This window comes from Cavia porcellus, unplaced genomic scaffold (genome assembly GCF_034190915.1).
Source record: "Cavia porcellus strain 051 isolate PalLab524CR breed Dunkin Hartley unplaced genomic scaffold, mCavPor4.1 scaffold_18, whole genome shotgun sequence".
Classification (NCBI taxonomy): domain Eukaryota; kingdom Metazoa; phylum Chordata; class Mammalia; order Rodentia; family Caviidae; genus Cavia; species Cavia porcellus.
This window is the reverse complement of record NW_026947501.1, coordinates 65,454,029-65,477,277: the sequence shown is the minus strand read 5'-3', so window position 1 is coordinate 65,477,277 and position 23,249 is coordinate 65,454,029. Positions and strand designations below refer to the sequence as shown.

The window sequence follows — 23,249 nt, the reverse complement described above, 5'->3', positions numbered from 1 at the left end:
TAGTAATCACTTAATTTAAAAGTACACATTTCAAATTGGTTATTTAATGTAATGCAACTTATACATAAACACAGCTCCTGGAGACATGCATTTATGTGTGTGTCCAGAAGATGGTTCTCATCAAAAGGTAATGAGTACTGATTTCACCTTCTTTATACTATTTTACAATACTGACATAATGAGGACAAGTGAGAGGGTCTTCCTTTGGAAGTTAACATTTTTGAAGAAATTAGTCCTGAGAAATACAAAACTATAAGCTAACAATGGAGATTGCAAATACTGTCTTTACAGGCATCCCCAAAGATATCTACCCATTGAATTCTCCTGTGTGCAGTCATTAAGTCCACCTATGCACTTGAAACTGTGTAGCAGGCCCTGCTCTGATTGCGCACAGGGATGCCAGGTGCTTACAAGCAGCGGGGCAGTCAGGACGGCAGGCTTCTGAGCCTGTGCTTGCATCCCTGGCCCATAACTCATCAGGGCTCTAAAAACTCAGATGAATCCTCAAACTGCTCTGCACTTGTGTCCTCATTTGTCAGTGATAACACTAATACTAATGTCCACTGTGTTATTGCCGTGAAGCTAATTCATCCAAAATTTAAGTCTTAAAATAACTACAATGATTTATTAGCACTCCTAGTTTTTGTTGAGGGGGGAAAAGGATAATTTCAGCTCCATCTTTCCAGATTAAAAAGCCAGGGCTGCAAGTATCTGAGAACCCGGCTAGGGCTGGGGAATGTGCTTGCAAACCAGCTGTTCCAAAGGACTGGGAATGGGTGCAGATAGTTGATAGGGTGTCTTCTCTGCATGTTCACCCTGCTTTCACAGCACATTGGCTGGCTTCTCCCAGAAGGATTAACTCAAGGTGATCAAGGTGGAAGCTGCAGTGCCTTTTATGGCCCGGCCATAAAAAGCACACAGCATCGCAAACACACAGCATCCAGTCAGCTTTGACTTAATGAGAAGAGCAACAAAAAAGCGAGAGCCCCAGGGGCCATGCGGGGGTGGAAATGCTCACAAAGAGCTCGGATTCCTACTCTGCACCCACAATGAGCCACAGCCCCCCTGACAATTAAGAGTACAGAACCGCACCCCATCCAAGGGACCCAGCCACCCCCCACCCCCCACTGTGGTCCAATCCTCCAGTCTTTCAGATGAGAAAACTGAGCCAGAGGTTAAATAGTCTGGATGGTCAGGTGGGCAGCAGGTTTCCAATTGGCGTCTCCCACACCTCTCTTCTCACAGAGGAAATCCCTGTAAAGACAGAGTGTGGGAGCCTCCTTGCTAGAACAAAGTACCCCCCAGAGTTGAGGAAGAACAGATGCTTTAAAAGAAAGGATGGGAAAGCCTTTAGAGGATTCTGAATGTCGCCTGAGGAATTCACTTGCCTTTGATGCAAAAGGTCCTCTGGGTCCACAGAGGAGTTTTGAATGAATGACTCAAACCCAAGGGTAAACTCCACCTCACAGCTGTGTGTGCAGTGGATTGTGACTGCCGTGGAGGGTGAGGCTGTTGGACCTATCCAGGTGTCAGGGGATAAGGGCGTCTGTCACAGACAATGAGAAGGGGCTGAGAGACAGGGTGCTGAAGAGTCCCATTCATCTTCAACCCAAGATCCCATGTCAATTAAGGATTAAAGGGGCATCTAAGGTATGGGCCAGATGAGCTGATGCAAAGCAAGTGCCAGGACACCAGCTCCCCCAACCCAACCTACTACCCTTCGTTTTTGCTTCCATATAGGTTAAGTATATGTCTTCAACTGTTTCATGACACCAAATGCCCTGACCACAATGAATGTGCAATTTATCCTGCCCAAGAGGAACATGGATAAGGGGGAAACACAACCCTGGCCTAATCCCCTACAATTCAGATTCCAATCCAAAAGCATTAGTATCACTTGGGAGCGCATGCTAATGCCCTGGGAACTCCTGCAGACCTAATGAATGGAGATTATGCAGATGGCTCATAGGTACACCCCTACTCTGGGGAGACCAGAGACTCCCCTTATACTGATGTCGCCCAGGAGTGCTTTCGAAATGATTATGTCACGCTGCTGACTGTCCTCTTATCTACAATCCTTACTTTTTCCACACTTGCAGCTTAAACCACATCTTCTTACAGTTAGTTTTACTGAAGTGGGCAACAGTCCGGTCACATTGTGATGAGTTACAAATGTGTCTAGAGCAAGATCTTAAGGGCAGAGCAAAGATTGTTAATCTCTGTTCTTGGTGCCAAGTAAAGTTTGGTCCCAGTACTTAACAGTTGCTTATGCAAAAAGTAATCAGAAAATAAAATAAATCAACATTCATATAAATAATAAAGGACAATTGACTCATGCCATTAAACCATCCAAGACTCGCTTGATCCAGAGCTCAAACACACTGAGAGGGTCTGTGACCTTGTCCCCACTCCACCTCTGCCCCTGTGGGGACAGCCCCGTCCTCATCTGGCTCTTCCTGTGTGGCCTCGGGCTGGCTGCCAGTGTTGCTAGAGCTTTCTCCTTTCTCATCCCAAGCCAATGAGTAAAGAGTTTTCTGGAAATTTCTTTTCTCTCTGTATTGAAGTCAGTGGGGGTGGGGAGGCAGTGCATCAGGAAGTCAGTAAACTGCAGGGAGAAGTGGGGACGTGAGTGTGGGGAGGTGCCTGGCGGATGCGTCCCGTCGTGCTGCACTTCCGTTTTCTTTGGCACTTGCGACCATTTAGGACATCAGACATCACAGTAATCACTAACACAGGTTACAGCAGAAACTACTTTCAAATCACACGCATACTATTATGGTCCGTCTCATCATTTCAGTGATCAGCTTCACCCTGGCTTACCTCCTCCCTGAATAATAAAGCAGTCACAGGCGTCGTCTTGGCCACTCCAAAAACCACCCCAGAGTGGCTGGCCACACATAATAGAGGGTGCACTTGAAAGGCAGCATCCAATAACCAGTTCTAGTTGAAGACTTTTGTGTTTTTCAAACGCCCAATAAGCAGAGGAAGTGACCACAATGTGTTTGAAACCTTATAGCATGTGTCTTCAGGAGAAAAAGTACCTAAAACTAGATGGAAAGACTTGTAATTTTTTAAATTAAAAACTGTAGACAGTAGAGGTGACAGTCAAAGTAAAATAAGCACAAATCCTACATTTTTGTTTCCAAAATAAAAGCCGAGGCACAGGGAAAGTTGTAATATGGAACTGTGAAGTCTGCTCGTGCAGTACACTGCCCCGCGTGTTCACTGTGGCCCTGCTGGAGGAAGAGACTGCCTGCTGCTCACGCTGAGGGTGCAACAAGGTGGGCCAGCAGAGGCCCAGGCACTCAACGGAACCACTTCTACCCACCTGGTCCACTCCGGACAGCATCAGCTAGAAAGCAGACAAAACCAGCACCAGCCCCTTCTACTCCCTCTCAGCAGCACTGTGTGTGGCCCCAACACGCACCCAGAGACAGACTCAATAGAGTTCTCCGACCTCTGGTTTTCTTTATGAGAGGGGACATGAAAATAAAAGAGTTCATGTGACAAGGACAAACCAAGGGGACCAAGGCCATTCTTTCCCCTGCCCTCACTCAGTCCTATTCTGTGCTCTAACTCCATAAACACAACTAAAAAGTTTCCATCTCCACTGAAAATCCCCTAGGAGAATCGTACGGACATGTGAAGACCTGCCTCGAAGAACTGCAGTAGCTATACTCCTGGGGAGGAACTTTAGAGAGCCCCACGGTTTTCACAGCAATAGAAGACCACCACGCAGAGAAGAAGGAACATGGCCTCATCCCTTAAGGAATGAAAAGTTGGGCAAATTTAACTTAACAGCAGAATTCAATCAACCACAGCAGCAGCAGCAGCAGCAGCAGCAAACCTGAAATCCTCAAGGGTTGCAATCTTGCTTATTTAACTTTATTTTCTCACGAAGACCCCAGCTTGTATGTTCCAGGAGAATGCCCCAAGCGTAAACTGAGCCACTGTGAAAGGCTTACCCTCTCAAAGGCCTTTCAAGGGTTAAATATAAATTTAAGAAATTGGACCCACTGCTTCATGAGTCATGATGTTTGTATTTTCTTTAATTTACTAGATTTCTATCAGGTCTATCTCTGAGAATCTATGCGCTCAGGCAAGTTACCTTTCCTCTCCACACTTCAGTTTGCTTAGCCACACAAGGATGTGGAGCAAGTTTCCTAAAATCCCTTGCAGCTGTAAAGTATTTGTTTCTACACAGGAAGATACCTGTAGCAAACCTGTTAGGGAAAAGATACCTTGTCAGGCACCACGAAGGGCATGAGAGAGAAAAGAGCCAGAGCTGACCCCAATGAATGCATGTAGAAAACAATAAAAGGCAAGGAAGCAGCCGCTGTGACTCACGCCGGGAAGGGGTGCTGGCCACCCGAGAGCAACCGACCAAGCGTGTCCGGGCTCTGGAGAGGAGACCTGGCCTACTGCAGAGGCGGCACGCAATGCTGAGTCCGTGCAGCAGAGCCAGAGCAGCCACCAGGCGGGCTGGGCCAGGGCCGCAGCACAGACACACACAGCAGGACTAGGGCAAGGACAAAAGGCACGGCTCTCCCACCTGGGGTCCACACAGGAGGGAGAGCTGGGTCCAGGAGCAGGGCCTGGAGCAGACGGAGGGGGTCCCCAGCTTCCCCTTCACAGGAATAAGGTGGCAGGGGAGTGGAAAGACGGGAGTGGCTGGCACTCGGCCCCTGACGTCCACTGCGTTTTATGGGTCATTTCTAGCAGACCAATGCAACAAGCTAACAACTCAGAGCAACTGACGACATATTAATCCTCCCAGGGTCACCATGTACCCAAAAATGCTTTTTCTCCTGTGACCAAAAGGAAAAGGGCTAAAAGAAAATTCCCCCCGAAAAAGCAACAGAAATACATTTGTGAAGGCAAAACATCTGAACATCAGGTACAGTATGATTCACTGTAACCCAACAGATGTGAAAACTCCTCTGGGTGTGCTTTTATGCAGTTTGTACGAAAAATCCCACTTGGAATATCAGCTCAACATTTATTAAAATTCATAAAGCCATTTAAGCGAAGTATAATACAATATGCAATGACCATGATACAGTAATAAAAATACAATATCAAATACTACTTTGTGAGTTATAAACTATAATATAAACAATTTAGGCCTCTTTTTTAAAAATGAAAAAATATTTCTGTTACAACTTATTTCAAGCATTTTCAGTTAGATACAGCTTTTAAGTTTTCACTCGAATAGACAACAAAAGAATGCCTCTTTAAGTAACGGTAAGTAAAATATATTATTTCAGTATTTGCACTCTGAAGCATAGTGTGACATACATGAATTCAGATAAGAAAATTAAACTGTGCAATGGCAATATCCTGGCAATGATGAAGACTTGGACAGTTTCATATTTGGTTTTAAAATCTCACATCGGGGAAAAGAAGCAAGGACATAAAGGGCCAGCATCATATTTTCTCAGTGAAGCAGTCTAATTCCAGACCAGGGGCGTCCCGTTTTGATTTTCAAGTGCGTGGTGCCCACGTTGAAATGCTTCCAGTCCAGAGCTGCCTGCGGTGCTGGGCAATACTTGCTGATGAAGGGGTGGATGAAGAGTCACTGATCCAGCCAGTTCCTGGACAGCCGGGCCCATGGAGGGAGAGGCAGGCAGCCTGGCAGGTGGGAGGAAAACCTCACTGAAGCGCACACATGGAGCTCCTAGGCCGGTTGGCAGCCCTTGACACGGGATCCTGGTTGTAGTTTACAATGTCTGCCTTCACCACCCTCTGTCATAAAAAAAGGGGGGTGTTATCAGGACATCAAAAAGAGCTACTTACAGTATATTTTTATTTTCTGAACTTTGGTGAACTCCTGGTGATAAACATCACAATGAAGCAGAAGTGGTTATTAAAAGAATCAACCAGAACTATTAAAGAGCTGAATTTCTTTGTTGGTTGTCTGACTTTTTTAAAGGAGGCAATTGCTATTGTTACAATTTAAAGCAAAAGAGTTAAAATTAATCATTCCTACATGTTTTAATTCATAGATAAAACTGCCTCGTGTGAAAGTGAAGACTTTCCCCTGCTTACGAATATTTCTATAAGCCATTATATCAGTCCTAACTTTTCTTAGAATCTTTACGGCAGTGAATCGGTAAAGAGGGGAACGCTCATGAGGGCTCACACATAAAAAACGAATATTTTGAACAAACTAGTTTTTAAAAACTTTTCCCGTTTCTAAAACTTCACTCCTAAGACCCTAATTTACTTCCAAAGAGCTCACATTTGGGTTATGAATAATGACTCTAAAACATTATGGTACAATAAGGCATTTAGAAAATCAACCTAATATTCACGTTTTAAAAATAGTTTAAACAAAAGACACTTTTGTTTTCCTCCTTCCCTCTAATTCACACTTATATAAGTATCTGAAGCAATAAATTTAGCAAAATGCCCTAAAATTCATCTCTAAGAAATAGTTTAAATTAAAACAAACACTTTACTGCTCTCAATTCTTACGAAGTCTGCATAAAAGCAGACAAAAAAAGGCAATTCAAGACAAATTTTTCAAATACTCTCAATTACCAGGCTATTTCAGGAAAAACAGTAAAGAATGAATAATGAAATAACTGCCCCAATTCTCCACTTCACTACAAGCATAATGAGCACAACTATAAAGACAAATATGGTTGAAAGTAACTCAAGTGTTATTTTAATTTGTTCACTATTTCTTACTTCATTTGTAATTCTCTGGGCAAAGAACCAATTTTTCAAAGTCTAACAGAATTTATGCAATATTAATTGACAAAAATGTACAATAATCATATGAATTTCTCTATTCATAAAGAATAAAGAACAAGATAGCATTTACTAGTCCTCTCTCTCCCCAAATTGCAATAATTTATCTATTAATACCTGCACTACTGTACTGAACAGATTCTACTCTGGGAAGAGCTGGCATGTTGATTTTCTTCCAGGTGCTTCACTATTTCTGCCCTGACAATATGCTGTCAATTTCAGACATCAAAGACAAGATGGAGAAAGAAGAAAGGAGGAGGAAGAAGAAATAAGAAGGAAGAAAGGGAGAAAGGGAGAAAGGGAGAAAGGGGGGGGAGGTAGAGGAGAAGAAGAAACAGAAAGAGACAATAGGGAAATCAATGGCGAAAATTGGCCAGGGATTTAGCTCAGTGGCATAGAGGCCTGCCTTGCAAGCACACGGACATGAGTTCAATCCTTGTTATAAAAAAAAAAAGAAAAAAAGAAAATTGACATATACATTTAAACATGATACAGAGGAAACAGCAGAATACATACATAGAAAAGGAAAGAAAAGGAACAGAGGCCCAATAAATATTATTCTTTATAATACTATTTAATTACTGAAATACATAGGCCAATTGAACTTTCCAGATGAATTATGAGTTCTATTTTTGACAACATAGCCAAAGTACAGAAAAACACTGATTCCATTTCCTCAGACAAACATCACCAAAGCCCAGCTCTGTGCAGTCCCTCTGCTGACAGTGCCCAGGTCAGCTACACAGGATCCGTTCCCGAGCTGCCCTGGGCCCACCACTGATCAGTACACAGGCAGAAGAACTTAGTGAGCAGGCTCATGCTGCAAGAACACAGAGGAAGGGATGCCTATCTTTGAGTGGGGAGTGGAATGAAAGAATCAGAGGCAGACATATTTCATTTGCAGTTTTCATACTTAATGCTTTTACTTGTCCAAGATTTCATATGACGCTCACTTTCCCATTCCTCCAAACTCTAACCTTCATACTTCTAAATTAAAGAAGTTCAAAATGTAGTTGCAAGTCACATAAAAAAAAATCATGAAATACATTAAGCACAACAGTTGTTGCTTGCAAATACTTAAGCATTTTGCTAAACAAAAATTAAAACCACACTGCCATACTTTTAATTGCAGTAACTCTTAGGATGAAAAGATCACAGAAGACAAACACAGATGATAGCAGTAACATGCTCCCCATTTTTTACTCGAAGCTTTCTTTGACATTCCATATGATTGTAAATGCCTTATTTTAGAAAATCCTGCCTTGATAACAGCATCCATTAACTTATCAACATATTGAAAACATCTTACTAGAGGCTGTTGTTTATGAAGACATTTATCTATAAGTATTTGGTAGGTAGTTGAGAGTAAGTGAAGAAGTTGCTAAGATATATCAAAGTACAGTAAAAGTTCAGGTAGGTTCTATTTAAAATCTCTAGCAGGAGTGTTAACTTTTAGGCAAGATTCATGATTTACTCCACACATAGCCTGATGGTATCAGCAAAAGCAGGTGTGACCCCAGGGGAGGTATGAGATGGCCCCACAGTAAAATGTCCTATACCAATATCTGACTTCCTTAATCCGACTGTTAAACTACCAGTTACAATGAAGAGAAGGGATTTTCATAATCAGCAACTCCTTAACTCTTCAAAATGCTGATTCAAAGCCTATCATAAACAGGTTAGGGTCCTGTGTGCTCCAGATATTTTGATCAAAGTACTAACATAAATAATGGGTTTTCATCATTCATTTTATCAAATTAAAAATAACACAGCAGTGTCTTTTTTGGGGACTTTAACTGTCATAAACTCTGGTACAAAGTTTCTAAGCTGGAAACCATAGCGAAGGTTCTTTAGATTCCAAACTTTGTTTTCTGTGAGCAGTTTCTGTATCATAAACATTTGGTAGGTGGTTTCACAATAGTTGGCTTGGTTAAAAACCATTTATTGACCATTTCAGAGAAAATATTCCTACAAACCCCCATCTTCATTTTATGAGCCAGAAAGCATATTCAATTATTTTCTCCTATTGGTAAAAGGAGCAAAAACTAATGAAGACGCCTTAAGAGAAAGGAGCTGCGCGGGGGACAGCAGCTCCATCTGGTCCCATCCAGGAGCATTTATAGGCAGACGTGGAAGCGGCAGAGACCCAAAGCATAAGCAAGAAAGCAGCATCGGGATGAGGGTGAGAAAGTGTGCAGAATGCAGGGAAGCTCTTGGGAAGATGTTAAAATAAATTTGGTCGGTTGTTCAGTTGTGCCTTAATCTAGACAGAATCTACCACTACAAGCGCCACTGTTTACCTTGTGCAGGGTAAACACACAGTGAAAGCTGACACACCCACTGCTGCCACTCCTTCAAAGTCAGTCACTACTTACTTACTGCGGAAATTCAGATAAACAGTAGTGTCTCTGTTCTTGAGATGGGTAAGGAGGTGTAACTATTAAAGGATACTTTGATTGACTTCCGGGAGAACATGGCGGACAGATAACAGCAACTACCGGAGGCTCTCTGAAAACTAGGCTCAGAAGCCAGGAATGGTGCGGACTAAAGAGACATAAGCAGGTGGAGTTATGCTCTGCTGACTCAGGAACGAACTCGGCTGAGAGAAACCAACTCAGAATGCAGTCCTGGTGCTAAAACAGGAACAGAAAAGCCTCGCTGCTGAGGCTGGACCCCACGCCATTTGGGTTTCCCGCCGCGCGGTGGCTGGCTGCCTCTACATCGGCTCGGCAAGGAGAGAGACGCACGGAAACTCTGAGAACGGGAGTCTGTGAACGGAGTCGAAAACAGGACAGGCAGGGAGGCATGTTCTGACTTGTGCCGAGGTGAGTGAGAGAAACTGACACTCCACCACAGTTTGACTCCAGCGGACTTTCTGGGCCCGGGCAGTCCTGCGGGAGCAGGGCGCGCTGGCGACTCCAGCCACACATTCCCCTGTCGGGCGGGATTGGTGAAAAGTGCCTGGCCTGCGTGACGCTGCCGGCGGACCCCGTAGGCTGGCCCAACCCAGATCCCAGAGCCTGACGGAGGCCGGGAGGGGCGGGCCCCCGCTTAGGCTGCCTGGTGTGCAGCAGTGAGTGGAAACACCTAACCGGCGCAATTCGATCAGGCTGTGGCTGACAGAGAGAGAAGCTAGGCCTCTCATATAAGCTTGCATACATAAGGAACAGAGAATATGGGAAGAGGCAGCAACAAGAAAGGCTCCTCGGCCCCCAATTCTGAGAAACAGGCAATAACAGACACCGCACCATTACACATAAGGCGCCATATAGAGAGCCTCATAGACCAATTCAGGAATGAAGTTATCAACGACCTGAAGCTAGAAGTATGCAAAATAGTTAGAGAAATACTAAGCACCACCCAAGAAAAAACAGATGGTGGAATGGAAGAACAGAAAAAGAGGGGAGAAGTGTTTGATGGAGAAAACAGGGAAAGCATAGAATATGTGAAGCAGGTTCAAAGGGACTACCAAGAAACTAAGAAGTCTATCGAAGACTGGCATAACAGCTTGAAAGAAACTAAGGACAGACTATCTGAACTGGAGGGCAGAATTGTAATATGGGAGAATGAAATGAAAAACTTCTTAAAAATAACAAAGAAACAAACAGCAATAATACAAAGACAAGAAGATGATAAGAGGAGCCATAACTTAAGGATTAAGAACATAAAAGAAGAAGTAGGGACACAAACAAATGAACTACAAAAGCTACTCAAAGAAATAATCCAGGAGAATTTTCCTAATTTAGCAAAAGGTAAAGATACTCAGATGTATGAGGCATACAGGACCCCAGCTACCTACAACCCAAACAGAGCAACACCCAGGCATATAATAATAAAAATTCCAGAAATTCAATACAAGAACAGAATATTAAAAGCTGTCAGAGACAAGAAGCAGACCACTTACAAGGGAGCACCCATCAGAATTACAGCAGATTTCTCTGCACAAACCATCAAATCACGAAGAGCTTGGGGGGAAATAATTCAAGCTTTGAAAGATAATAATCTCCAGCCAAGATTGAGATATCCTGCACAACTGTCCCTCGAAATTGATGGAAAAACAAGGTGCTTCCAGGATAAAGAGGAACTGGGGGAATTTGCAACCACCAATTCAACTCTACAGAGAGTATTGCAGGATATTCTAAAAAAAGAAAAATACAAAGAATCCAGAAATAATGGAGGCCACAACGAATGGAGCAGAGAACAAAGTGAAGAAGACAAACTGACAGCTACTGACAGAATAAGAGCTCAACAGAAATGAGGCAGAGAAGATTGGATGATAGGAACAGGTATTTTGGAGAAAATGACATCTTAATAGGTAATACTGATTTAGTATCATCTTGTTTTGAAGTCTCATCTAGCTTTTGTCCTTCTGTCTCCAATGGTCTAAATAGGTTGTATCTTATTGGATTTTATTATGTACGATAGTATAAGCAAAAACCTTTTAAAGACAAGGAGATTATACAGAAACCATTGTTCATTTTCTGTTAGTCGATTCTAAATACTCTGTAATGCTGTCATTCTCTTGAATGGTTTTACATTGTTTTGATATACTTAATGCTACAGTATACGAAGTTGTACTCAAGGATTTCAAGGAAAGAGATAATATGGTAACTACTTTTAGGTCAGGATTATCTGGTGGTGAAACACTATTCTGCTTAAATGGTTATGTTTTGATCTGTGCTGTTTCGTTGTTATGCCCTCTTTTATCTCAATCTCCACTCCATTATTTACTTTTTTATTTTTATCCTTTTAATTAAAGGAAAAAAATAGCAGGATATATTATAGTAACCCACTTTGACTTTCCATTACCTCGATTTAAAGCCCTGTATTACTCTCACCATCTGGTTTTTAACTGATGTTCCCCCATTCTGTTTTGCTGGATAGTATCAGGTTCGAAAATTTAGGCATCAGCTGTGAAGATAATGAGATTCATTATGACGCCCATTCTCATTGACTTTTATCTATTTTTGAAGACCTACAATGTCTCCAATGTTTTGGTTTTGTCGGTTTTATTCTTTACAGTTTTGTTCAATTGTATTGTAACTAACAATATAGGCAATTCTATTAGAGATAGCGGGAGGCATTATGGTAACCATTGTTGATCACCTTGTATTATGTTTTCACATTATCTATTATGTCCACCCTTTTGACTTGACCGATTCTGTTCTGTTATGTCACATTTGGTTTTACTCTCTTCCAAAAAAGTAATAAGAACCATGGGAGCAATGAAACCCAAAATGTGTAATAGTCATTGTACAAAAGAGAGGAAAAGAAAGTGCTCTGTACTATATAACTGCATGTATATTTAAGTGTATAAGATAGAAAATGATATCACAGAGTTTTATTGGATCATTGAACAGAACTGTTTGCAGTATCATTGATGGAATGTCTACTTTACAAGCTTTAATTTTGTGACTTGAACAATTATTTCTAAGATGACAATATGTAATCCATTAACTAGTAATTTCCTACTGTTCATTTTTTTTTCTGCAAATCTGTATAACTTGTACCCTTTCTCTGCTTTTTTTCTTTTCTCCTTAAATAAAATTTAAAAAAAAAAATTAAAAAAAAAAAAGGATACTTTGATTGATAGGCACTCTAAGTGTACACAGATTACCACAGGAAGCACAGACACAGCATGTTAAAAAGTACAGTACAATGTACACAGTAGGAGCTAAAATGGAAAAGTTATTCCTCCACACGATGAGTCGAAAATGCTGCCAATAACACGCAGAAGCTTGGGTAAGTTGTTTCAGCTCTTTGGTCTTCACAATATCTTAATCCATAAACACAAGGTTTATCTAGTCAATATCTAAAGTTCCATCTGATTTTTAAATTTTATTTAAAAACAAACTTAAAGTTGAATAGAAGCCAGGCATGACGACACACACCTATAATACCAGAACGCTGGGAGGCCGAGGCAAAAGGATCACAAGTTCAAGGCCAGACTGAACAAGTGAGACTCTGTGAAACTCAGTGAGACTCTGCCTCAGTTTAAAACAGGCTGGGGCCACAGCTCAGTGACCAGCTCCTGCCTAGCACTGGGCTGAATCTCTGGAGGGCTCCCTGCACCTGCGTGCTGCCCCTGAGGCTCAAATCTCCTCAGTGTAGCCCGTCTTCCCCCACAGGCACAGCCCACCATGCCTGCGGCGATGCCTCTGTCCTCTGGGCAGGGAATCTCAGGCTTACCTCTATCTCCTGTTATGCAACCCATTCCACAAACCTACAGATTCGTCTTTAAATGGCTCTTCAATCCAGCCTTTCTTTCCCTTCTGCCTTGACTCTGGTATTTTTCACAATAACAGTAACCCCAGCTCCTTACCTCTATCTCCCTCCCATCCAACCACACACAAAAATACTCCATTAGATTAATTCTAGCTAAAAACTTCTTTCACTTAATTCCCTATCTAAACATGGATTTTCCATTTACAAAAGGTCAGAGCAAAATCAGCTGGACATTCATATATCCCCAGAATCTGTTCTCATATTCTCTTTTTATGGCAATACAAATGGTATTTTAATCAAATCACTCTTCTGTTGCTAAACTACAACCTAAAACCAGGGAGTTAGTTCAGTGGCATACCCACCTGCCTGGCAAGTGTGAGGTCGTGAGTTCGATCCCCAGTACAAAAAATAAAATAAAATAAAATAAAATAAAATACAACCTCAGCTTTTCGACTCAGGTACTTTCATGCCAGCAACTCCTTCAGCTGTTTTCCTCTACTGCAGCCAAACTGCCCAGTACACTGTCTCTCACAGGGCGGAGTAAAAGAGTAGAGGTCCTGTGTTGGGCAGATCTGGGCTCCAATACTGACTCCCTCACCTAACAACAATGGCTTAGTGATCAAGTTACTTAGTGTTTCCACAGTTTCAGGATTATGACAATGCAAGTTGATAAATGCCTCCTGTTCCAGAGAGTTACTATGAGAATTAGATGTGATACCATTCATAATAAATTCCTTCACTGGTGACAGGGACTACATTTCAAATTTAAGTCTCCTTCGGGCCCTCCACTACACTGCTTATGATATGTAATACATAATCAGTAAATAACTTACTGGAGCTTCATAATCATTTACAGACTCTCCAACTAACCAGAGGCAATATCATTTAGAAACAGAAGCTAAAACGCTGAGGAATCAGCTGAGCGCTGAGGTCACAGGAGTCTGTGTGATTGCATTAATCATGGCAGCTCCTTTCTTGTATGCTCCTAGGCCAAAGGCAAGTAGCTACTTTCCCAGTGGGAGGTGTTACAACGCATAAAACAGCCGACTGTTCTGTCTGCCCATAGAAAACACTGAGATGAATGTCTGAGTGACAGTAAATAAAAGTGGTGAACCTCCAGTGTTCCCAATGACTTAAGTCCTGGTCACTGCACTGTAACAATTTTCAGTTGGTATTGCCTCTGGTTACTCTGACACATAAACACACATCCAAAGTGTGACTATGAGAATATGACATAAAACTAACTGCAAAAGAATTTAAAGATACAACAAGATCATTATACCTGTTTAGCTACATGGAATAAGGGTGCCCCGGAAGACAGTAAGGGGAATGTTCGTTTCTTGCTTCTAATGAAAGCATTACTGAAGCTCAACTTTAAACTACAGGGTCTTGTTCTAATTTTTCATTGTATCAAATAGAATAAGAATGAAATTATGACATCTTCAAATTCTTAACCCATGGTATTCATAAGTTCTCAAAGACAATAGTGAAACAGTGTCTAACAATAGTGAAAGAACACAGAAATCCTCAATAATTAATACTATTAGAGTATCAAGGGCTGGGGATTTAGCTCAGCAGCATAAGCACCTGCCTTGCAAGCAGGTGGTTGTGAGTTCAATCCCTGGTACTGGAAAAAAAAAAAGAAAGAAAAGAAATCAGCTAGAGTATCAAAACCCCTATTAGATTCCCAAGAATTGCTATCATTATAGCTGAAAGTATTTTAAAGATGACTAGAAAACCCTAAAAGAACTGGAGTAAAACATATAAGACAGCCAGAAAGTTAACCCACAAATTAACCACTGATAAAATTTTATCAATTTCCCAACACAGGGGACAAAATGAGTTACAGGATTATCTTATTTTGTTAAAAGTTAACATTCTCTGTCTTTTTCAATCAACAGTGATTTATATACACAGTCTTATTTTCAAAAGTTTTCAAGTGTACATATACAGAATGCATAAGTATGAAAGGATTCCTGGGCAACAGTCAATGTATTGCAAGAAATTCATTATTTTTTCAAACTATAAAGCTCAAGATAATCACCTGTGACTGTTCTATTTCTGCTTTGTTTAACTTGATTCCAAGGATTTCAGCAGCAACTTTCTGAAAACACAGGAAGACCTACATAACAAAAATAAATTCAAATGATTTAAAACAGGCACGTTTGTATCCTTTAAATAAATTGAACTTTCTAAAAAATAATAAACAGCAAGAATTATAAAAATATGATGCAGCAGGTGATTCCAAATATAGCTCTGTAAAATATAGCAACATATTAAATGGAATAATTTTAAATGATTAAACCACAATTTCAAAATCCATGCATTTCACTGAATTACATTTATCACTAAAATAGACATTTTTAAAGATCTAATATGACAGTTACGGTTGTCACATTAAAGACAAAATAACATCTAAACAGTTATTAGCATAACAAATTTCATAATTCGTGAAGAAATGAAAATAAATTAATCTACACTTTACTACTCTAGCCTTTGACTTCCAATTCACTACTGGTCTTTTGACTTACCTTCAGTGTATCTTAAAAGATCTTAATTTCCAACACACTAATAATAATTGTGGCTCTCATCAATTTCAGCAAGTTCTCCATATCTTAAGTAAAACAACTTGGTACTCTTTACTGTACTTTATCAACTCAGAGTAAAAAACAATACAATGGGATCATTATAGTGCTTTTCTATAAACTGCCTTTTATATCTGTTGTTAATTTATGCCAGTTCTATTATGATTCCTAGAGTTCGAGTACTGCCATTTACTATAGTGTAATTTATCTATGCCTCATAAATATCCTAACACATTCTCAGCCCAACTCATGTTTAATAATTTAATTTTTATTTGGATCAAAATATGATGTGTATGTACCAATTCCCCACAATGACTGCAATTGTTATGTATTATAAACATACATTAATAAAAAGGAGAGAAAAAAGAAATACAAATTCCTGATTTATGCTATTTTTATACAACTGCCTGTAAGATTTATACTATCTTTACCCTCAAAAGCAGACACTTCAATTAACTGATGTCAATGTTCAAAAACCAATAAGAATGCTAATGTGTGGAATAGAGCAAGGAAGTATAAAGGAAGATGAGCAGGAAGATGATACCAATCACGGAGGACCCTGCAGGCTACTGGAAGGACTTTGGTATTTATTCTGAGTAACATGGAAGCCATGGGAGCCTGGCCTGATGAGATTTTTATTTTAAGAGGACCAATCTAGATGTTGTAAAGAAAGCAATGAACAAAACACAGAACACAGAGATTGTGGAGGTCAAACTAAACTAGTAGCAGTGGTGGCGGTAAGAAACAGCCACTACATTTTTTATATATTTACAGCCAACAGAAGTTAGTCAGTGATGGCATGCGTTTTAAGAGTAGTCAAAGATGACTCCCAAATTTTTGAGACCAAAGCAACTGGTAGGCAGAGCGGCCACTTAATGAAGTAGGAAGACTGAGAGAGCTGAGGAGACAATGTGAGCACCTCGGTCTGGATGTGTCACATTGCTGGATGTCCCTGCGGCCATGGTGGGTGAGCATTTGAATACTAAGCCCAGAGTTCAGGGGTGAGATCGTAGCAAGGCCATAAAACTAACTCAAATTCTAAGGAATAAGTATAGAGAAAGAGACACCAAGAAACGGAGCCTTACAGTAGCCCAATAGTTACAGGTTGGAGCAAAAAACGGAATAAACAAAAAGAGGGGAGAGACAGAGAAACAGATTAGGGAGACAGAAGAAAGAGCAGGGGTATCCTGGAAGTTGAATGAAGAAAGTATCTCTAAAAAGAGATGATCAACTATTGTACATGCTGCTATGAATACATAAGGGTTGAGAAGCTATCACTGAATTCCTCAAAGAAAAGGTCACGAGTAACCTTGATAATAGCAGTTTGGGTGAAATATAACAGTCCATTGGAGGAACTGTTCAAGAAAAAGTGAGAGAGAGGAACTGTAGATGACTTTCAAAGCATTCTGCTGGAAAATGAGGAAAGAAATAAGGTAAATAGGTAAAGCTGTAGAATCATCTTTTAAGATAAGAAAATAAATAAGAAATAAGGTAAATGGGTAAAGCTGTAGAATCATCTTTTAAGATAAGAAAAATCATAATATTTTGAATGCTAATAGAATTAACTAGTAGACAAAAAAAAGAATATATGAAGAAGAGAGCATTACTAAAGCAGTTCAACAAAGAAAGATGGCAGTGATGCACCACAGAGAGCTTGCCTGAGGCAGGAGCAGTGCCCTCGCGGTAAGCACAGGGGACACAGAAGACGGCACAAATGTGGCAGGGACAGGAGGGGGGCATTTGGGTAGATGTGTGGTGGGGGGTCGGTGTCTCTTTTTCATATTTCTTACAAAATGAGAAACAAGGTTATTAGCTAAGAACACAGAGGAGACTGTTTTGAACACCTGCGGAGAGAACAGAAGCTATAAAACAGTCATGTAGGTCAGATGAGAGCAGAGACCTGTGATTACCGAGCAGCAGTAAGGTCCACCAGAGGTAGTGACTAAATTTAACGTGAACCCTCCAGCACCTCTTTGTTCTTCTGTGGTCATATCCATGTGTGCAGCCACAGAAGTAGAGGCTTGATTTAAAGCAAAATTAAGATTTGGCCAAGTGAGTTTGACAAAGAAGAGAAGAGAGGAGGGGAGGGGAGGGAAGGAGGAAGGGGAGGGGAGGGGGAGGGGGAGAGGAGGGGAGGGGAGGAGAGGGGAGGAGAGGAGAGGAGGGGAGGGGAGGAGAGGGGAGGAGAGGAGAGGAGAGGAGAGGAGAGGAGAGGAGAGGAGAGGAAAGAAGAGAAGAGAAGAGAAGAGAAGAGAAGAGAAGAGAAGAGAAGAGAAGAGAAGAGAAGAGAAGAGAAGAGAGGAGAGGAGAGGAGGGGAGGGGAGGGGAGGGGAGGGGAGGGGAGGGGAGGGGAGGGGAGGGGAGGGGAGGGAAGGGGAGGAGGGGAGGGGAGGGGAGGAGAGGAGGGGAGGGGAGGAGGGAGGGGAGGGAGAGGGGGAGGGGGGAGAGGAGAGGAGGGGAGGGGAGGAAAGGGGAGGAGAGGAGAGGAGAGGAGAAGAGAAGAGATAGGGAACCAAGAGCATACACATGCCAATGATTCTGACTGGCCATGAGCTTTAGTTAGGAATGGAAAAATAAGGCCATCAAAGGTTAGGATTTCATAAAGGCATGAGGCTCTATGCCTCGTAGGTCACGTTAGGGTTGAAGAATGACTGGGTTAGGACACTTACAGCGTGAGCAGGAAAGACATAGTGGTTGATTCTTATGATGAGGATGTCTGACACTGCAATAAGAGAGCTGTAGTGATGTGTAATGACACTCACAGGAAAGGGTGGCACATGTGGGTTGGAGGACAAATAGTGAAACCACTAACAATCAGGGGTTTTAGTATCTTAGAAATCACAACAAGCCAATACTTTTAACTCTTCAAGGAATCATCCTGGACCTTTGTTAACTGCAAGAACAAATAATTTCAAAGTAGTATCTACAAAGAATACAATCACTTTTTAATGGTGGTTCAACACAAGTACACAAAGAATACTATACTAAGCTAAACAGAACCTCAAATATTACAAGTTAAAATACTCCCAAGATGGTAAATGATCCCTACAAAGATTTGAGCAAAGAAGCCCAATCAAACTGTAGATGAGTTTTTAAGAAGCACTGATACTGTACTTATAAATAGCATATTTACAAGTGTACATGGGAATATGCCCATATACACAGCTCCAAGAAGCCAAATTAGATGAATATAATCTTAAAAAAGTTTAAACTCCTTTTATATAATTTAATATTTAGCCTAGTCATTTAATCTATGCAAGATACTATAAAAGAAAAATATTAAATATTAAATCACAGAAAATTTTCAAATTTCTTTTGGTTTAAAAAAATAGTAAGAAAATTAATAGTCATGATCAAGAGACTAGGTTCATTTCCTAGCACCAAAAGATAGAAAAAAAAAAAACAATCAACAACAAAAACAAAAAACAAAGTAGCAAATATATTTACAAAATTATAACAAATAATTTCTATATCTGATATAAAAGTGATCATAGAAAATTTTAAGTCAATGGAAATCTATAAAATATTAATAAGCAGAAAATGAGTAGCTAGTAAAATTTTTAAAATTTCAACCACAAATAATTAAAGAAATTCAAATTTAAATAAATTTTTGTTGTTTCTTTGGGCCTACCCCTTTGACAAAAATTTAAAATAGGTAAATAGAGTCTCAATGTTTAATCTGACTGTGGTGAGGCATGGTGGTACAGAATTGTAATTCCAGCACTGAGTAGGAGTCTGAGGCAGGAGGATCACTGTGAGATAGCCTGGGATATGTAGTAAGTTCAAGGCAGCCTGTACTACATAGCAAAAGTAACAGAGAGGCTATCATATAATACTGGTGATAGTATAAATTAATTTAGCTTTGAGGGTGGTAATTTCCATCCTAGTCAAGGAATTTATTTAAATGAAATAAGCAAAATATCAAAAGTTTATAGACAAAATTTTACATTAGAACATGATGTACAGAACTCAGAAACAACACTGAGTAACAACTTAGATATATGTCCAACAATAAGAACATGATCAAATATTAAACATTTAATTATTAAATCCAGTGATAATATTAAAAAAATTTTTCTACCAATGAAAATACTTAATGAAAAAGAAAATACTAAATCACTTTTATATTATTATCTTAATATTTTTTAGCAAATATTCATAGTGTTTAAGACAGTGAGTCTTGGAATGTCACCTGCTGCAACCCATGCAGCTCTTGAGGATCATGGGGTGAAGGACTACGAGAGGGGAAGAAAAAGAGACAAAGCTGGGGTGAGGTGGAGCCCTTACTCTCCTGAGGGGAGGAAAGGAACTGCTCAACCACTACGGCACCTTTATTATACACTCAGAAAAAGGATGTCAATGTCATCCCTGCTGCCCAGCACCCCATGGCTTGGACTGTCTAGGAGCTCGGTGTTTGCCTGGGCTGAAGCAGCTTCTTTAGGTGGCTGCCCCAGGAGCTCTTACTCTTGAGTCGGCCATGCCCTGGGTCATACATTGTGTTCAATTTCCAGCTTCAACAGCTCCCAACAGCCATCACCTGGATTTACAAACCCTTTCTTCATTATTATTAGCTATGTGATTCAGGCAGTGTTACATAACTTCTCTTTTAAGACTTGTTATAAAACAGAGATAATCAGAGTAGGTAAGTACTCAATACACACAATCTGCAAAAAGAAGTGCTTGCACTAGTACTTGTGACAACAGATAAAGACTCAAAAGGAATCACACGGGGTTATCAATGGTCATCTCTGGATCCTGGGTGATTCACATGCTTTCAATTTTTGCATTTTATATTCCCTAGAATAATACAATTATGTTAAATTAATTGTAAAATATAAAAAATATCTCTAAAATTTTTCATGTCTTCAGTAGGAATTAATTTGTTCTAAAAGGTTAAGCATATTTTCAGGGAAGAACCCATGTCCAACACTGACTTTCTCCTGCCCAGACTACTTTTTCAAGTGTAGTCCTTTATTGAGCAGTTTCTCTTTTTACAACACTAAAGACCCCATGTTATATTAGTAAATAAAAGAAAACATCACTTATAATACACAGTATTCCTTAGTTTACTTACAGAGTCTCCTGTCTTGGCTGAGACAAAGTGGCTACTAAAACCATTTTCCTGGCAAAATCGTAAGTGCTTCTCAGGTTTTACTGTTCGCATATGCTCCAAATCAACTAGAAAAGTGTTAAAGAGAGAACAAAATTCAATACTGGAGTCAATTAAAGCATTTCTAGTATGTTTACATTTGATTTACTTTCCAGGGTCATACCCTAGTTCAAAAACTAGCTGTGTAGTCTTGGGCAACTGATTTAATTTCTTTATGCTTCATTTTCTACACTTATAAATTGAGATAAATTAATGTATTTCCTTTATACAGACTTCTCTCAGCACTGACCCATGCACACTACACAACGGTGTGAGCTCTCACACTCTGCATAAATTTAGACACAAAGATGGTACTCAGGTACCTACTCAGTGTAAGGTATTTAAGCACAGGGACTAACTGAACATAAGGCATTCTTACCCAAACATAATTAATTTGAAACAGTTTAATTACTTCATTAGGATAGTTTGGTAATCTTTATAATTTTACTATTAACACAAATAAATACTATCTTTCTAAAAATGAACAATATTATACTGCATACTGACTATTTACAGCCATGGTTTAATTTCACAGATACAGTTCAGCTGTATTGTTTCCAAACCTAATGTGCTCATTTTGGGAGTTATGGGAAAAGCTGAAGAGATGTAGGTATTTTACAGCACAGCACAGAACCTAGATCCAATACTGGTTTTCTCTTGCTCAGTCTACTTTTTCAAATTTGATCCTTTATTGTGCAGCTTCTCTTTTTACAACCTACAGACCCTGCAAGGGTGCTAACCCAATGCCATCAAATTATAAAGCAAATACATTCACAGGGTTTAAGGACAACTAACCTCTTTGGGTCAATAGAGGGAAAAAAAAAAAAACCTTAAATTGATTTCCTGAGGAAGGGACCCAAATGACTTGTAAAATCTTGTAAATTTGCAAATCTAGTGAGGCTACACAATAGAAGCAATTATCAACTAAAAAATGCTTTCATACTTTATAAAAGGCTTTATTTAAAACTATATTGAAAGTTTTCCATCTGTAGGCTCAAGACATCTTTCTCTAGGAGATTTCTGATCTAGTAGGAGATTCCTGAGCTACATTTATGTTGCTTACCTTGGAAAATTGAGAGGGATTTTTTTTTTTTTTCTTTACTGGCCACAAGCCACTGTTCCTTAAACATCACTAAGGCCTTATTTACAAGAACAAGCCAAAAAATGTTCAGTTGCCACAAGCATCAATTTGTAGAAGACTAAAATACTAAGCTATTAGCACTGATATTTACATATCTAGTTCATCATAATATTGAAACTAAAATACTTTCCTAATTCAGTAAGAACAAGAACAAATCATCTCATTAGGAAAAACCCCAATGAAGTGTCTCCAACTGTAAAAAAATGAAGTATCATTGGAAGCTTGTTTGCATTTGTCTTTTTTAATAGAAGACTATCATCACTGTTTCTTTTTGTTTTTTTCCTTTGCTCTAACTTTGAACTACGATATAAGTTCATCCATAGCTTTGCAAGATGTACTGTAAATATCAGTGCTAATAGCACTGGCTTGTGGCATGGAAACAGACACAGATCAGTGAAACATATAGAACTCCAAATAGCCATAGCCAAAATAAAACTACACTCAGTCATATAATAATCAACATCCCAAAAATTCAACATAAGAACAGAATATTAAAAGCTGCTAGAGAGAAGACACATATCACCTATAAAGGAAAGCCTATCAGAATCACAGCAGACTTCTCAACACAAACAATGAAGTCAAGAAGAGCATGGAATGAAGTATTTCAGATCCTAAAAGAAAACGACTTCCAACCCAGACTGATGTACCCTGAAAAACTGTCCTTCAAAATGGATGGAGAAATAAGATATTTCCACAACAAAGAACAGCTTAAGCACTTCATAACCACCAAACCAACCCTGCAAAGAATACTGAAATACATTCTAGATAGACACAGGAAAAAAACCACTAAGCAAGGCAAACAATTAAACAGAATGGAAAGGTAAAGAAGCAATAGCAGAAAGATAACATGTCAAAAATAAATCGATATGTATCAGATATAACCATTAATATAAATGGCCTCAATTTACCAATTAAAACAATCAGACTGGAGAAATGGATCAAGAAATAACATCCAACCATATGCTGTCTACAAGAAACCCATCTAACCCAAAAGGAAACTCATAGAATGAAAGTCAAAGGATAGGAAACAACAATCCATCCAACAGGACCCCTGCCCCCCCCCAAAAGCAGGGGTAGTTATTCTGCTTGCTGACAATGTGAACTTCAAACCAAGAATGATCCAAAGAGATAAAGAAAATCACTACATAGTAGTTAGGGGAAAACTTCAAGACTAAGAGGTAACAATCATTATGTATATACCAAATTCGGGAGGACCCAGCTATACAAAATAAATATTAACAGAAATAAAAAATCAAATAAGCAACAACACAATTATAACAGGAGACCTTAACAGGCTATTGACACAAAACACATATCAATTAGACAGAAAATCAGCAAAGAAATAACAACTGAATCACACTGTGAATGAATGGACTTGGTGGACATATACAGT

The 23,249-nt window shown here is 39.8% G+C and overlaps 1 protein-coding gene across 4 annotated transcripts in view; it reads right to left on the bottom strand.

Annotated features, from left to right (window-relative positions):
* Positions 1-4,985: 4,985 nt before the first annotated feature.
* Rab28 (RAB28, member RAS oncogene family) overlaps positions 4,986-23,249 on the bottom strand; it is a 105,657-nt gene continuing 87,393 nt past the window's right edge. Inside the window, exons 5-8 of one of the 4 annotated variants that reach the window (XM_023562661.2) lie at positions 20,641-20,744; positions 15,026-15,103; positions 14,569-14,608; positions 4,986-5,745 (exon numbers count right to left, since the gene is read on the bottom strand). In XM_023562661.2, coding sequence (XP_023418429.1) covers positions 5,678-5,745; positions 14,569-14,608; positions 15,026-15,103; positions 20,641-20,744 — 290 coding nt within the window. In that variant the 3' untranslated portion in view covers positions 4,986-5,677. Of the gene's footprint in view, positions 5,746-6,863; positions 6,966-14,568; positions 14,609-15,025; positions 15,104-20,640; positions 20,745-23,249 lie in introns of those variants that run through there. The other 3 variants (XM_013146570.2, XM_003464356.4, XM_003464357.5) reach the window with 3 other exon arrangements.